Genomic DNA, 16,754 nt, shown 5'->3' with positions numbered 1-16,754 from the left:
AAACCAGGCGAAGCACAAAAGGCAGAGTTATTGACTACCTACCATGGTAATGAAGCCTTCCCAAGCAACACGAATTAGAGATTCGAGCTCTAGAAGACAAGTTCCGAAGGTACTTTGACACCCAGAACCAAAAATGGGAAATGGATTGTGGTTATATATGCCTCTGAGCCTCACCAATGGCAGACAAAGCTTGAGCTGTTGATTTTGTAGCTGGGTTCCTTCTCTTTCCTCTTGGTGAGTGAAAGCTCCATCCATGGGGTCTCAACCATGTCTGATAGTGAAAGGCAGCTGGTAAAATATGGAGAACAATGGTGGATAGAAGCAAAGGAGCTTTGCCTTATTTATATGAACAAAAATGGGAGGCTAGTCATGATTACTGAAGCTTGCTGAAACACATGAAGAGCGAGAGAGCGACATACATTTGAACTTACAAGAGCGTATCTTTGAACATAATCAGACCGTAAACTGCCAGTGTCTCTGGCTCTCTCTCTCTCTGTAGCATTACTTTGCTTCGCTTAAACAAGAGTTCTAAATGATAAGTGTATTAATTAATTAATTCTAACTTGGGTTTGAAAAATATAATAAACAAAGGTTATGGGAGTCGTGTAATCGACGGATCTCTCAAAGATGTCTACCAATTTATCCTTGATTATGTTTGTAAGTTGCACCTTCTCAGGCAATGTCGTTTTGGTGTTGAAGTGACTACACTACCCTTCTTCCTCAAGTTTTTTCTGATACTGTTGAATGATCACCATTAAAGAATTTAAAGGATGTGTGCATGGTTCTCAATGATGTCTCCACCTTTACTATGCTTCCGCTCCACCTTGTCTGTCACACTGTTAAGCTATTTACATAACCTTTTACAAGAAAAAAGATGTTTTGTCTGCAGGGCAGAATTGCAGAATTCCAAAGAAGGCCAGGTTAGTTTGGTAATTAAGATGTGATCCGGGGCATTCTAGTAAAACCAGCCTGCTTTTGAGTTTTGAAGCAGAGACAAACCCATATACTATTTAGATAAGAGGTAAACCACCTTGGAAATACAAAACAAAGTTGTGGTCATATGGTGGAATAGCTCAGGTCTTATTGTATATCTTACAAAATAAACTCCTAGTTTTTAAAAGTTTATCAAATCCCTGTTGTTAGAGACTTAGAGTTGTTTGCAAATTACAAAATGATATATACAAATAAATATTTAGTCTGCAGTGAAGTTTGTTTTGGGGGTTTAAAGATTGGGTACTGTTCAATAGAAAAAAGGTATAAAAGGGCATTTTGGAGATACGGAGTGTGGTTTTTGTAGCATAGGTGTTACATATATTTGTTTTGTGTTTTTTTCACTTTTTGTCATATAGGTGCTATTGTGTTTAACTCTCACACATCCATAGGTAGAAAGTCCACTTTTAGTATGGAAGATATTAGATATTGAATTTGATTCCATGAAGTAAATATTTCTATTTTGGTAAACTCTAATGCATGTTTTGCTTAAACAAGGAGTTTTAATTGGAGCTAATTTCATCATAATCGGTATTAAATCTTAGAGCATTTTATGCATGCAGCCATCTATGATCTATGATTATGAATAGGACAATTGGAAGCATTTTCATGAAAATAGCCAATTTAGTTTGTAACAAAGAGTTAAGAGTTGGGATCGATAATTGGGTAATAAATCATGAAATCTTAGTAATCAATACATAATAACTCTCTAGCTAGACTCTACCATCTACAATTCAATGCACAGGATGCCCTCAACAAATGAATCTCTTGGGGATGTGACTTTCCGCGCAAGGCTTTAATTATGGATTTCAATTTCTATCTGATGGATGATGTTATGAACTTATGATGATGGTGCCGGTTGTTCCAACTGATCAGAAATGTATCCAAAGAAAGCTAGGCTCCTCTCAACCACTTACCACCTTGTTTGATGTTGACTGCTAATTTGAATAAATGTAGAGGGAAAGACTTAACTTCATTTTCAAGCTGCTTCTGATGTACTGAAATTGAAAAAAAAAAAAAAAAAAAAAAGGCCTTGAGCCCTTGGAAGAGCACTTTTGTTGTTGGATTATGATTCCTAGTTAAAGCTTGTGTTTTCTTTCCAGAAAGAGGTAAAATATTGTGTTGGAGCTTTTACAAATGTACATGTACAATAAAGATGATATGCCTAGAGGTGTGAATGACGTGAATGAGCTTATGTAGTTACAAGTTATCCATTTTGAAATTTGAAAAATCAAAGTGGCATATACTACTGCATCAATAAATTCTTCACCACTATCTCCCAAAAAAAAAAAAAAAATTCTTCACCTCTACATTATATTTGAAAGCATGTTATTATTGCCTTTCTTATGTACATCTATGAATCCTCTACTGATTTTTAGTGTTGATCTTGAAATTTTATCTAAAATTGCATCGTTTTAGACTTTTATATGATCATCTTTCTTTTGTCTAATGTAAATCCTAAATACTAAATGCTACACCCAAAACGCATACCATTGAAAAAGATCAGTAATTTTTTTTGGTCAGTTGAAAAAGATCCAACTGTATTGGCCCTTATGCAAGTGTGGCGTTACTCAAACATAACACATGAACAATTTATATTTGGTGATGTAGGAGCACATGTAGATGTTGAACTTCACACATGTATAACATAGTCTGATGCCATGAACATGGACGAATGCATGTTGTGGGCTGCATGGGCTGCAGCCCATGCTCTTTTTTTGTTTTTTTTAGCTTACTTAGGTAGCTTAGCCCACCCAATTTCCATCCCAAGCCCAGTAGCCCACTGCCCACAGTTTAAGTTTTTTTTTTTTTTCTTCTGCTGAGGAGCAACTTCTCACATGCTGCAGCTACTGTCTCTTTATTTAATGAAAAAAAATTACTTTTACTTCCATTCCCCCCGAAAACAGCCTATAGATCCCCACTTGCTCCAACTTCTTTCCTCAGCTCCAAAACTCATCTCCCCAACCCCACACAAATAGCTCAACCCTCTAATCTTCAAGGGGTGCCAAGCCGCCAAGGTATTATATATGTATTTGCACCCAATCTCTATACTCTTTTTTTTTTTTGGCTCAACTATCTATTAAAATTAGAAATTTTTACAATTTTAAAAATTTTAAAAGGTATTATATATCTATATGTAGGGCCTAACTTAGATAGTGGTATATTGTATTTACATTGCATGTTTAATTGTTGTATTGCTATCTTTTTTTTGTGCGATTTTTTTTCTTTGTTTAGATATGTATTTTTAGAGTAATGCTCATTATGTTTCCCCTAACTAGGTATAACTTTTTTTTTTTTTGCTAATGAAATTCATTCATACGGTCGAGTTTTACTTGTAAGCTAAGTTTAGCCCACCTCATTTTGAAATCCTGGATTCGTCTCTGGCCATGAAGAAGATTAGAGCATCGAATTCAAAACAAACTCATATGCAACTGTGTAATACTATATTTTTCCAATATGGAATGTTCAATTCTCTCAACACCGTATTGTGGCCCGGCCCAACATGTTCAATAAGCACAAGCCCAGTTTCAAGGTTTGTAGACCCATGCACCAGTAGCCTTCTAACTAGAATCCAATTCTTTCTTCTTTGCTAGTTGGTTAGCAGTGGTAAACTGGTAATGGTGAGCCTGCCAGTGGTCTAGGCCCAATGCAGCCAGAGCCAGCCCCCATTAACGCTTTGCCTTGACTAAACACCTGGACATGCATGGTAATGAGTCTAATGAGTCAACGGCGAAAAATAAACAAGTATTGTGTAAATGCCGAGGATCGATGAAAAAATTGTCAGCGAAGTATTGTGTAGATGCCGACTCCTCATTTTAGAATGAATGAATGATTATTGACTGACTATTGAACAGGGGTCGTAGAGGCCAAGCAAAACTCTATAATATCAAGAAGGAAAAACCAGTCATATACACAAGAGACTGTGTAAATCTCTTTTAGTGTAAGAGTTAATTAGTATTTTCATGGCTGAAGAAGTGAAGCTGTTTGGCTTTTGGTAAGTCCTTTCAGTCGGAGACTCGAAATGGCTCTGAAACTGAAAGGTGTCGATTACAAATACTCTGAAGAGGACCTGCAGAACAAGAGTCCTTTGCTTAATTGCTTGTGGAATACAACCCAGTTCACAAGAAGGTCCTAGTGATAAACTACTTGCTTTCTTCCAAGCTCGCTATGGAAGCACCACTACTTCCAAGTAAATGGTTCATAGATGCCTTGCAATGCAAGTTTATACCATTTCATAGGGTCATGAAAAGCTATAAGAATAAATGTAGACTGTTATCTTTATCTTTATGTATGTGATCCTTGTTACAATGTGATTGAAATTAAAAGTTGCTGAATCATATTATAATGTCTCAATCAACTGGTTATTCCTGTAGTAGCACTCTTAGACTGGTTTTTGTGAATTGGGAGACAAGGCCCAACACAAAATAAACTAGCATTTATAAGCCCAACACACAACCGTGGGCCTGGAAACACCAATTACTTCTTCAAATAAAACAGGAAAAACATAGGAGAATGAGATTTTAAATTCTTCAATAATCTTTTTGGTGTTCATCTTGTAGATATGTTTAAAACAACATGGTTTTAGATAAGCACAACCACACGGTACCCCACCATCACCATACACGGTAGTATGGCACCATCATCTGTGAGCTGCCTATAGCTAGGAGTCTTGATTGGGCATATAATTCATCAGGACCATTCACACATGGAACATTCATGATTTACATAAGCTGGACTAATAATTTATAATAAAATCAATAAAATAATATGATACCATCAGGAATAAATAATAAAACCGATCAGGCTGACATATTCAGTGACTCAAACCTAATGGTGAACGTCAGTGGCACTCACTAATTCCTTCTCTTACAAGATAACGAATAGGAGACAAGTTCTGATGTGGCCATGTGGGTTTCTTCTTATCGTTTTTCAATGTTGCAAAATAAATAAATTGATAAAAGTTTACATGTTATCAAAGAACGCCTACGGCCTACCTAGGATTGATGAACAAATTGTCAACAGAGCATTGTCTAGATCTTTACTCCACCAACCACCCATTTTTAGAATGAGTTTTGACTATTGAACTTTGAACAGAGTGTAGAGGCTTCGTAGTGCCCAAGTAAACTCTCTCTTCCTACCTCTATATATAAGAGGTCATAGAACCCTCAAGGAAATTAAGCCAATTAGTGTTACCATGGCTGAAGAAGTGAAGCTGTTTGGCGTTTGGTTAAGCCCTTTTAGTCACAGAGTCGAAATGGCTCTGAAACTGAAAGGTGTAGAATACAAGTATTTTGAAGAGGACCTGCAGAACAAGAGTCCTTTGCTTCTCAAATACAACCCAGTTCACCAAAAGGTCCCTGTGCTCCTACACAATGAGAAACCAATTGCAGAGTCCCTTGTTATTCTTGAGTACATTGATGAAACCTGGAAGGCAGGCTTTCCCATATTGCCTAAAGACCCTTATGAAAGATCAATCGCACGCTTCTGGGCTAGGTTCATTGATGAAAAGGTAACTTTTGGTATAGTCGTATTTTCTTGCATATATTGTTAGTTTATATGCTTCTTTAATTTCTCTGCTGGCTGGCTTTGGATTTTGGTTAGGGCTAGCTTTGGGAGATTTTGTTGTCGTTTTTGTTCTGTTATTGTCGTTTCTTCACTTTCTTGTTTGAAGTTTACTGTGTTTTGTTTGCTTGTTGGGCTGTTCCCTTGTTTCGGTTTCTGCCCAGGTCTGGGCTTATGTAATGTGGGTTTGCCCTTTGGGCTTTTAATGCATTTACTCTTTTCGACCAAAAAAAAAATAAAAATTTCTCTGTTGGTGTTTATAGTGCATGCCTGCGCTATGGAAAGCTGGCTGGGACAATGAGGACCGTGTAAAGGCGGTGGAAGAAGCGTGTGAGCTTCTGAAAATACTTGAAAATGAGCTCAAGGATAAGAAGTTCTTTGGGGGAGAGACTATTGGACTTGTGGACATTGTTGCTAACTTCATAGGCTACTGGCTTAGACTTATGCAACAAGTTGTGGGAGTGGAGCTTTTAACCAAAGAGAAACTTCCCAAGCTATATAAATGGAGTGAAGAGTTTGTCAGCCACAGTGTTATTAAGGAAAATCTGCCTCCTAAAGAGAAACTACTTGCTTTCTTCCATGCTCGCTTAGAAAGCATTGGTACTTCCTAAGTAAATGGTTCATGGATGATGACTCACAAGCAATTCAATATGGCTCATGAAAAACTACAAGAATAAATTTGGATTGCTGTAGATCGTTCTTGTTTATATTTATGTAATGTGTGCCAGCTTTCATATCATGATATTGAAATAAAAGTTGTTGAATCTTACTGGAATTCCATAATTTCTGTCCTTTACCACCCAGTTCCAATTATTTATTAAATCAAACAAAGCAGAAGCAAATATTATTTTGGGTGGTTCTGGTCCCATGAAAAATTATACACCCGAGATATAAAGTTTTTTTTTTTTTATGCGAATTAATGAATGCGATTTAAGATAATGAGACAAAGATGTTAATAGCCCATGTCTTGTCGTCATTTTGGATTGGCTATGATTTGAAGGAAACAAATACACAAAACCAGAATCAATGGAGCCAAATACATTATTCTTCAAAAACAGAGTACATGTCCATCCATTCGGTACTACAACTTGAAACTATTCTAGGAAACCAAGATCAAGTAAAACATAAGAAACAAGCAATGCCCATGTTAACAGTGATGACCATAGATTATTGAAAAACCATATCAAAGTTTCCAGTTATCAACGGTGTTCGAAGCTTATTGGGTCCTTGACGATGGTCACAGGAATTGGAGCATTTGCGATCAAATGGTTGCTCACACTCCCCAGTAGGATCCTGTTTGATTTGCACAAATCACACCCACCCAAACATATATCCCTCAGAATTCAGATCAATAAACAAAACCATATTGTAAACATATAAAAAAAAAAAAAAATGGGAAAGAAGATCGATTACAAACCTTTGGATGGTACCAAGTCCTCTGCTTCCCATTACCAAAGTGTCCAGCTTCAGATCTCCAATCGCTTGAAGAAGCTTCTCCCTTGCATCTCCCCAGTACAGCTTTGTCACAATGTTCACCTATAAATACAATAACCCCATTAATTGAAAACCCAAAAACAGGAAGATACAATCAATAAAACACAGATGGTGCATAATTCAGATTGCATAATACAAGAAAAAGAAAAAAACAGAGGAATTAAGAAGCAAGTTAACCTCTTTCTGCCTGGAAGCAGTGTCAAGCGTATCAAGAACTTCGATATCAGTTTGGACAGCGTACTTCTTCATGATCTCTGGCTCTCTGAACTCTGTCAGTGGAATAAGAGCTGCCAAAAAAATACCCCAGATGGGCCAGATCAAATTCATAATCAAAGTTGCTATACATCTGAGGATTTGATTGATTTCAAGCTTGAGCCTTTAGCTATATATACATAAAAGGATCGATGCAGATGTGCTTACGAGAACCAGATTGGGCCCAGAGTTGGCTACGAGACTCGTCGAGGAAGTTGGGATTGATGTGGATGATGTAAAAGGTGTCACCTTTGTCAGCCAAATTGTCTACAGCCCATTGAAGCGCGTTCTTGCTGCTCTTTGAGAAGTCCATGGCCACACCAATCTTCCTATCCTTCACCATTTTTCTCTTCTCTTTCTCTCTGTTTCTCTAGCTGCTTCTTTTTTTCTTGCTCTTCTCCTGCACCGCTTGGGTTACGAATCAGACAACAGGACACGGTGTGAACGTTCAAAAAGATGGAGAGCACGAGAAGAGAAATGGGTTTTGATTCTTTTTTCAGCTTATGAATTAAGCTGAAAAATATATAGACGATGACAATTGACAAATAGCTAATGGGAATGGAGTGGTTTGTAACTTTGTATACTTTACTGTTGGCTGGTTTACTCTCATCATGATTCATGACCATCCATGTTAGGCCAAGGTCTTTACTGGTGGGCCCGGAATTACTGTGGTAGAACGTGGACCATTGGATGCTCACTTCCAAAATTTAAAAAACAGTGAAGGAAAATTGTGCTTCGATCTGCCCTGCACTCAATTTGGGTCCAACATTTTTTTTGTAGACGTAACCTTATTAACATAAATCTTTTTTGAAATTAACTCATTTTTCACTTGAAATTTTAATTGAAAGAACTTAAATGTTATTCAGCATTGTAATTGAAAAAAGACTTAACTTATAATCGAAAGGCTTCGATTGCATCAAGTAACACAAGAATCAAATTGAATGGACATAATTGTCCTTATTTAATCGAATTTTTAAATAAATATTCGATTTTATCTTGTAAAAGGTTTGTACAAGACTAGGGATGCGTGTGTATTTTACTTGGCTGCTTTGCTTCCCTGAAGACCTAAACTATTCAAAGCAACCAATGTTGATTGAATGAGTCTAATAGGAGGAAAAGTAAATGTTCCCTCTCACAAGTTGATATGGTCTCTCTTTGTGATATACAAAGAGTACACTTGTATAGTTTAATAATCCAATTAAGATTATTAAGTATCTAGATATTTATCAAACCAAACAGAGATATGGAGTTCCCTAGTCCATAGGCCGCATTGACCCATACTTACATTTTTATATACAATATCCAAAACCCCACACGAAAATAAATGGAGGATTTTTTTTAGATATTGGAGGAACGAAGCTGCTTTGCCCTTTCCTTTGTCCTTGTCCTTGTCCTACGACTCATATTTCACCCTTTGTAGTTTCTAGCTTCTGTTCACAACTTCTTCTTTTTTTGGGTGGGGGCATATAAAGCAATTGCATATACAATTATACACTATGTTTGCATAGACGCAAAGAAGCTTCCCCTTTAGTGGCCAAAAAAAAAAAAAAAACAAAGAAGCTTCCCCTTTTCGGGCCTTAATGATGCAGTCAGGCCCATTCAGTAGCCCAGAAGTCTGAGTTTGAGGCTTTCACATCTTACAAAGTCCACCTAGGCAACAGATCTGTGGCATATGCTTTGGAAGCCTATAGCTTAATAATGGCAAAGAAGAGAAGCCCAAGCCAAAACAAAAGGAAGGGTGAGTTCAAATGAGCAGTAACTTTGAGCTTTATTACTTGTTAATAATAAGGGTTCGTTTCTAATGATTGTACGTACTATGTTTTTACAAGGGGATGTGGCCCACCATTAATGGATGATTTTATAAATTAACGGATAAAATGGCAGTAATTTAGGTTTATTATTAATTTAGTCGAGATTGAGAGAGGCTGTTGTGGTCTGGTTTCCACTAAAGAGCTAGAGAATAGAGACAATGGCATGCAGATCTGGGAATGGTGCTTTAGCAGCTTTACTGCTTTTGGGTTGGTCAAACTGGTAGCTTCTGGGGAACAGATGGTCAAACTTTTTTCCAAAAGGATCTCCTTCCATGCATTGCATAGACTGTGAGTGAGTGAGTAAAGAGTAAAGACACACTCACACCGTGAAAAAGGCAAACGACAAGCTTAAGACACAAAACCCATACTTCACCGCTAATCAAGGTGACATGTTCCACCATATTATTCTTCTCTCACCAGCTTCCATATTCATCAACACTTTTCCACATTAATTAATTAAGCACTGTTGCTGTGTGTTGCATAGCTAGCTGGATTTCCACACGCGCACCCACTGCTTCTATTTCAGCCCATGTTACTTCTCACTTCTCACTCAGTCTCTTCCTGTTTGCTATTACATGCCATCACTATACGACACTAATCAATTCTAAGCTACACATGATCAACAGCTCACAAATGACTAATAAGCTTCTAAAGTATGGGATCATCATAAAACAAACAGAAAAACAAAGATTTAGTCTCTTCTTCTAATATTTTTAATCATGTACTATACATTTAAGGGTATGTAAATAAGAAGACAAAGTAAAAATATATGTATGGATCAAACAAAATCAAATATATCAGAGAATTGAAATAAAAAAAGAGATAAGGTATTTTGGTTAGTTAAATAAATCAATGATCAAATGTCAGCTTTACGCTTGAAAATTTTTCAGTTTTAATTCTTAATTGGATCATGTTGTTGTTCTTTTAATGCTTAATTCCAGGTTTGACTCGAGTACCAGTACTACTGCAACATCCATTTTGCATACCAATTGGCAAATGTCTCTCTTGTGATAATTATACCCTCTCTTTTTTTGTCATTAATATAATTATTCCCTCTTGATTGCCTCCACCAAATATATGACTCTTTTTTTATTATGAGATTAATGATGGCGGATACATACATATATGCTTGGAACATGTACATGGGTCGAATATATGGCCACGAGAACAACCAACAATTTATCATTTATGTTCACTACAATCCACTGGTAGGTGTCTAGCAATTTGCACCAAACTTCTAAGTATATCTTCATTTGATTTTGTTCTTCTTATTCCAATTTAGTCTTTATTACCCTTTGTTTTAGTGTGTTTTTGTCTTTTTGGAGATAAATAATGTTGTGTGGGTATCATTATGCTTTGGACTACGTTAGAATCCTATGATTAAGCATGTGAAGAGGCAAAACCTTCAAATTTCTTAGACTATGTTTGGATGAGGTGATCCGAGGAGTGATTTGAGATTAGGAGGGGGATTTTATTTTGTACAATGTTTGAAAAACTTTATAATTAATTAATGGATTTGTGTGCTTTTGGTGACTTTAAAGCTCAAAATCTATCTTAATATATTCTCTACCACCACCATCAATCCATGGCTACATGTTGTCACAATCGCCACCATCGCTAACTTTTGTTGTCACTGTCAATTAGGGTAATTAAAATTTATATAAGAAAATAATTTAAAATAACATCGGAAACAAAAAATTATGTGAGTTTCTATAACCAAATATGTTTGTATTTGATTTTTTTTAATTATTTAAAAACTAAATTTAAGACATTTACCCTTATTCCACTCATATCATGCCATTTGAGTTAAGGTTCATATATGGATGTGTTTTTGTTTTAAATTAGTCGTTTTATTTCTGGAACTCTACCCCCAATTTAAAAAAATTAAAATTATTATAGTAATTAAAACGTCAGATTCATATATCAAAATATCTTTAATACAGGGCCTACAGAATAATGAATAAGACATTAGAAAAAAAGAATAATGAATAAGAAACATGAAATAAGAACCTTGGGAAACAAGGTAAGGTATAGAAAGTAGAAACTGCATGACCTACTTTTACAAGACCACCTTCGCAAAGTAAAAGAGAAGAGGAAAAGCAAAAAAAGATAGATAAAAGCGAAAAAGCAAATAATCTGGTATGTATACTATAGTCCTAGCAAGCTTAAGCATCACTCAAACCTAAATAATTGAGTAACACATTCACACTATGATCACTATCCCTTAGCCCTCAAGATTAAAAGTTTAGAACCCTAAGTATGACCCACACACCATGTGGATTCCACTCACAGCTTCAATTACATATCCCCCGGCCAACATAACATGTTTTAATTCTCATATTTGCTTTTCATGAATATATGGATCTCATTTGTTCCCACATACCTTTTACAAACATTATATACAAGGGCACGCACATAAACATATATGCACAATATTATAAAACTAGACAACAGAAGCTAGCTAATAAAGAATGGTATTGTGGGTAGGTATATACAGATTTTTGGCACTAGAAGTAGAAGATGTTATTTTAATTAAGTCCATTTCAAAATTGGAGACAATTGTGAGACATGTTGGTTTGCAAGTTGAAATATTGCAAGCATGGACAATGCTAAGTGCGCATGATCGGCTACATATGACTACATGGGATAATTATAATGTTCGATCTAGATCGTGTGTCCTCATTTGTGTTTGTACTAGAAAGCAACTACACCAACTTAACCGAAAGTGGGGAAGATTTTGGTCCTTTTTATGTACTTTAAAAATGGACTAAGTACTGCTTAGTGCTTACTCATATTCCCGCAAGCTATTGTTTTATTAAAAGTCTCAACGCACGGGTCATGCTTGTTCAAAGGCCTTTTCGTCTAATTTTAATTGTTTTCTTAGGCAATGAATATTACTTATTAGTTAACTGAGAATCACCAGTTAATTAATTATGCAAAGCACATGCTAAGAATTCCAATTATAGGCTAAGTGTCAAGTTGGACACCGGGGAAGCATGTGCAAGAGAGAGCTGATCGAGATAAGTTCATAATTAATATCTAATTAAATGTTTAACTGGATTAATTCTCAAGTACGTTCTGGTTTAATTATACATGTATAAGTTTAAGGTTAGCTTGTGTTTTCAAATGTTGATTACATTACATGATTTTTTTTTTTTGGCCAAGGATTACATTACATGGTTACATAACTTACATCTTAAACTTATGCACATGGGGATGGACGGTGGTGGTCTAGATTAATTAATTAAGGAGGCATGACAAATGTAAATGGAATTAATATGTATTAATACGTAATAGACAAAGATAAGAAAATGATAATTGATTAATTACTTTCTCTTTTGGCGTGAAAGTTCAAAATTTTGCTTTTACACATGTGAGACTTTCAAACTGAGAGATTTGGCAACTGGCAAACGTGGGACTCACTTGGACTTGAGCCTTTAATCCACAGCAGTACAGCACTCGTAAATTTATTTTTCATTTAATTCAATATTTTGTGACCTTGATTTGACTATTACATGAAGTTGATAGTGAGTTGTTGCGTCCATACTCCGAGAGAGGGGAGGAGAGAGCGTCGTAACTCGTGCGTCGACCAACGCCAACAGGGGCAATTTGCCAATTGAAATACGACATGCCGTAATTATCTTATAGAAAAACGACAGTTGTTAAAACATAGAGATGGGAAAGCCCATAGAGCGGGTTGACTTGAACAATGTAGACAACAAATAGTAATATAATACAGTTCCCGCATTACTATCATGTCATCGGAATTCTAATTCTTCTCTTGGCTGTGATATATTTACTGTTGGAAAATGTTGTTGTGGCACAACTATTTTCTTAATTTCTGTTTCTTAATCTTTAATTATTTGACATACTTGTGTTTGTGTTTGTGCTCGTAATATGCTTTGCTTTGCTTTGTTTGGAAGGCTAAAAACTTGGACCCAACTCAGATTAATTGTGCCGTGCTTGTCTCATCGCTTAACAAATCCACATGTTTGACATCTCTACATATAATATTGATGTTGACGTTGATATTGTAGGGGCCATATAGGCATTTCCTTGAACACATGTTATTGACCGATTTATGCCCCTACTGTTAATTTGTTGATACGTTGATTCCAAAAAACCAAATAATAATTTGTTCTCCTTCCACTCCATCCTATTCCATTTTCTGGATATTGTTCTGTTTTTATTCATTTTGTTTTCAAGTTAAGCCTGCATAATACAATAATAAGCAATCAAGTACTAAATTATAAGATGAGTGCAGAGGTGGAAAGGTGCCTAGGTTTCTACCACATGGGAACATTTGACTGAAAGTGGAGAGGATATGTCCCGCCGTCCCTCACAAAATGCGTGCTTTCGAGTTTCGACTCGAGAACTCTTTGAATATTGGTAGATTTGTAAAGGAGGATGATTTGATACAAAGAGAATATCTGCAACACCAACTCAACTTGTATGGTTAGAAAATTAATTTTTTAAAAAAAGTACGTTAATGAGAAATCTTGATTTGAAAATAGTAGAAATCAATATCGCTGGGATAAAAGGGGTTTACCCAAGAGCATCAGTGAAATGGATGAGGGATCTTTACTCAAGTTTTGATTTTAAATTATGTGTGGTGCATGGGTCCGCAAAGCCGCAAAGGTGTGTGAATATTCATCACCAATTTTACCACAATAAATGGTACTCTTGATATAATATTTTAGAATTTTTCATATTGAAGTTAAATAATAATCGAGTTTGAATGGTCAAATATTGAGGGGTTGTTGTTGTGATAAAACTTTAGGAGACCTTGTACGTTACATTTGTTCATGCGAAAAAAGGATGGATTAAATGGTTACAAAATTTATATCCATGTAGGAGAGCATGAAGAGAAAAGGATAAGTCAAAGAGAGCCAACCAACTCAAATATATAGGCGACGACGACAACGAGTCGGCGGGGAAGAAAGACTCGGTATTCAGGCGAGCTACCCAATAGTGTGGTGGAGTTCTTCACTTCACGAAGTTTGAGACAAATGAATAAAAAAGGATCATAGGGAGTAAGGGGAACTGCATGAATGCTATAGGAGTCATCAGATGCAATAAATGATATTAAAATCGATACAATATGTTGGAATTTTAGTCTTTCACATTAAAGTTAAAGCTAACAATCATGTTTGAACGGTCAATTATTAAAGAATTTTGCCGTTTGGTAAAACTTGATGCGACCTTCTACATTACATCCGTTTGCACGAAAACGGATGGATTGAAACAATTACAAATTTTATACTTGATGGTAGGGTGGACACGGTGCAGTTCGGCTTAGTTCCTCTTGAGAATCATGTATTGTATTAGAAGTATTTTATCGATGTGGTTTGGTGTTGTGAATCGAACAAAATGTAGAAAAACCAAACCATTGCAAGGACGGTTTGATTCGGTGCAACGTGCACAGTTTTGGGCCCAAAAGTTTAGGCATAAGTCCAATTATTTTGTTGGTACTCATATTTGGTTTTTGAACTTTTTGGCCACATAATTGGGTTTTTTAACTACCATTCTATCAATTAAATAAATACAAATACAACTTTGAACTTTGCTTAACTTGCTTAGTATTTAAAATTTTAAAATAAATACAATATGCTTAAATTATAAATTATAACTATATATAAGATTATATATAACTACTATAGAGTAATGAGTATAGTATATATATAACTATATACTACTATAGTATATACTAGTATACTACTATAACTATATATTACTTATATAGTTATATATAACTACTGTAGTATGTATACAACTATATACTAAGTTACTAACTATATAGTTATATATAACTAACTATACTAAGTTACTAACTACATAGTTATATACTAAGTTTATATATAACTCTATATACATAAAACATTATTATATAGACTATAGAGTATATAGAAATAGAATATACTAATTTTATTATATAAGATATAACTAAAATTATATACTAAAACATTATTAAATATATAGAATATTAAACTCATATGATTATATAAAATATATTTTATGGTCTAAAAAAAATGTATAAAATGTGCATAAAAATATATAATTATATTTTAAAAAAATTACACGGTGCGGTTCGGGCAAAGTGAGCATGAAACCGGAAACGTCAATGTACGGTTTGGTTCAGTTTTTTTTACAGTGTTAACTTTTTTTGTCAACTCGGTGTATTTTCGATTTTTATTCAGTTCGTTTGGTTCGATGTTTCGGTGCGTCGGTTATTATGCCCACCCATACCTGATGGAGCAAAGCATGAAATAGAAAAGGATAAGTCAAAGAAAGCCAACCAATCCTAATACGCAGGCGATGATGAGGTCGAGTTAGTAGTGGAGAAAGACTTGGCATTCAAGTGAGCCACCTGATGGTGTGGTGAAGTTCTTCACAAAGTTTGAGACAAATGAATACAAAAAAGACGCAATTGAGTAAGGGGAAATGCATGAATGCTCTAGGAGTCAAAATGGGTGAAACAATGAACGATGACAACAACCTTTGCACCATACAAACTTTCGCATACAAACTTCATATCTATTTAGATGGACAAGGGGCTAAAATGAGAGAAAAATTGTGATAGGTCTCATCAACTGATTTTGCACACAATAACTTAGGGGTGTGCAAAAATACGGAAAACTCGCGTTTCGAACCAAACCAAACCAACTGTATTGGTTTGGTTTGACTCTTTTTTGTTGTTTTTTTGTTTTTGGTAACAACCGAATCAAATCGATGATGAGCGGTTTGGTTTTGTTTTTTAATATTGAAATTTCCAGTTTTAACCAAACCAAACCACCACTTATAATATATATTTATTTTTATATATTAATTGGTTTATATATGATTTTAATACTTATTATAGAATAAACCAAATTCTCTATTATAATTTATAGTTTATTTAGTATATAGTTTATAACTTTATATAGTTTATACTATATGGTTTTAATACCTATTATAGAGTAAACCAAAATTCATATTATAGTTTATAAAGGTTTGTATATGTTTTTTAAAGTTTATAACTGTATAGTATATGTTCATATATGTTTGCATATGTTTATAGTATAGTTTATACTTTATAGGATTAGTCTATAATTTATAGTTTATATATACACTATACTATTAGGGTATATATATATACTAAAACAATTATAGTTAAAAGTATATGATTTAGGATATAAAATATAATAATATAGGTAATTAGTATATAGTATATTAGTATATGAGTATATGAGTATATGAGTATATGAGATAAAGTATAGGGTATATGATATGAGGTTTAGGGTATACCGGTTGTTATATAGTTTTTGGATAACCGAACCAACCGAATCGATATTTTTGGTTTATTTGAAATAAGCTTCATTTGGTTTTGATTCTTGAATTAACTATTTCAAAAATATTAATTTAATTATGATTATATATCTGTGGTGCGGTTTTTCTAACCATACACACCCTTACAATAACTATAGTAAACTTTTTGGTTAGAATTAGAGTATTATATAATTATATTTCGTAATTGCAACCCAAATTTGAACTTCCTCTTACATGCAAAACGCAAAAGATGTTTTCACACATAATCCCAAAAAAATTCGTCATTTTCATCATCATTACTGGGTTTAGCAGTAGGATTGTATTCCATTGGTCCATCTT

The 16,754-nt window shown here is 34.7% G+C and overlaps 2 protein-coding genes across 2 annotated transcripts; one reads left to right on the top strand and one right to left on the bottom strand.

Moving 5' to 3' along the window:
• The first annotated feature begins 4,988 nt into the window (after positions 1-4,988).
• Positions 4,989-6,411, top strand: LOC147281538 (putative glutathione S-transferase). The gene is made up of 2 exons (XM_086248694.1): positions 4,989-5,500; positions 5,817-6,411. Exons 1-2 carry the CDS (start codon positions 5,186-5,188, stop codon positions 6,162-6,164), a joined length of 663 nt encoding a protein of 220 aa, XP_086104820.1. The 5' UTR covers positions 4,989-5,185; the 3' UTR covers positions 6,165-6,411.
• A 162-nt stretch (positions 6,412-6,573) lies between these two features.
• Positions 6,574-7,802, bottom strand: LOC147281537 (universal stress protein PHOS32-like). The gene is made up of 4 exons (XM_086248695.1): positions 7,468-7,802; positions 7,225-7,334; positions 6,971-7,089; positions 6,574-6,846 (listed from the first exon to the last, which is right to left on the bottom strand). Exons 1-4 carry the CDS (start codon positions 7,640-7,642, stop codon positions 6,753-6,755), a joined length of 498 nt encoding a protein of 165 aa, XP_086104821.1. The 5' UTR covers positions 7,643-7,802; the 3' UTR covers positions 6,574-6,752.
• Between the last annotated feature and the right edge of the window lie 8,952 nt (positions 7,803-16,754).

This window comes from Dryas octopetala, chromosome 6 (genome assembly GCF_963921425.1).
Source record: "Dryas octopetala chromosome 6, drDryOcto1.1, whole genome shotgun sequence".
Classification (NCBI taxonomy): domain Eukaryota; kingdom Viridiplantae; phylum Streptophyta; class Magnoliopsida; order Rosales; family Rosaceae; genus Dryas; species Dryas octopetala.
Note: the sequence above shows the minus strand (reverse complement) of the source record. Positions and strands in the feature narration are given on the sequence as shown.

Excerpts from the sequence above, each read along its gene's own strand:
- LOC147281538 (XM_086248694.1), top strand. The coding sequence starts at position 5,186 with ATGGCTGAAGAAGTGAAGCTGTTTGGCGTTTGGTTAAGCCCTTTTAGT. Across the intron at positions 5,501-5,816 it reads CTAGGTTCATTGATGAAAAG|TGCATGCCTGCGCTATGGAA; the intron begins GTAACTTTTGGT and ends TGGTGTTTATAG.
- LOC147281537 (XM_086248695.1), bottom strand. The coding sequence starts at position 7,642 with ATGGTGAAGGATAGGAAGATTGGTGTGGCCATGGACTTCTCAAAGAGC. Across the intron at positions 7,090-7,224 it reads CTGCTTCCAGGCAGAAAGAG|GTGAACATTGTGACAAAGCT; the intron begins GTTAACTTGCTT and ends TTGTATTTATAG. Across the intron at positions 6,847-6,970 it reads GGACTTGGTACCATCCAAAG|GATCCTACTGGGGAGTGTGA; the intron begins GTTTGTAATCGA and ends CAAATCAAACAG.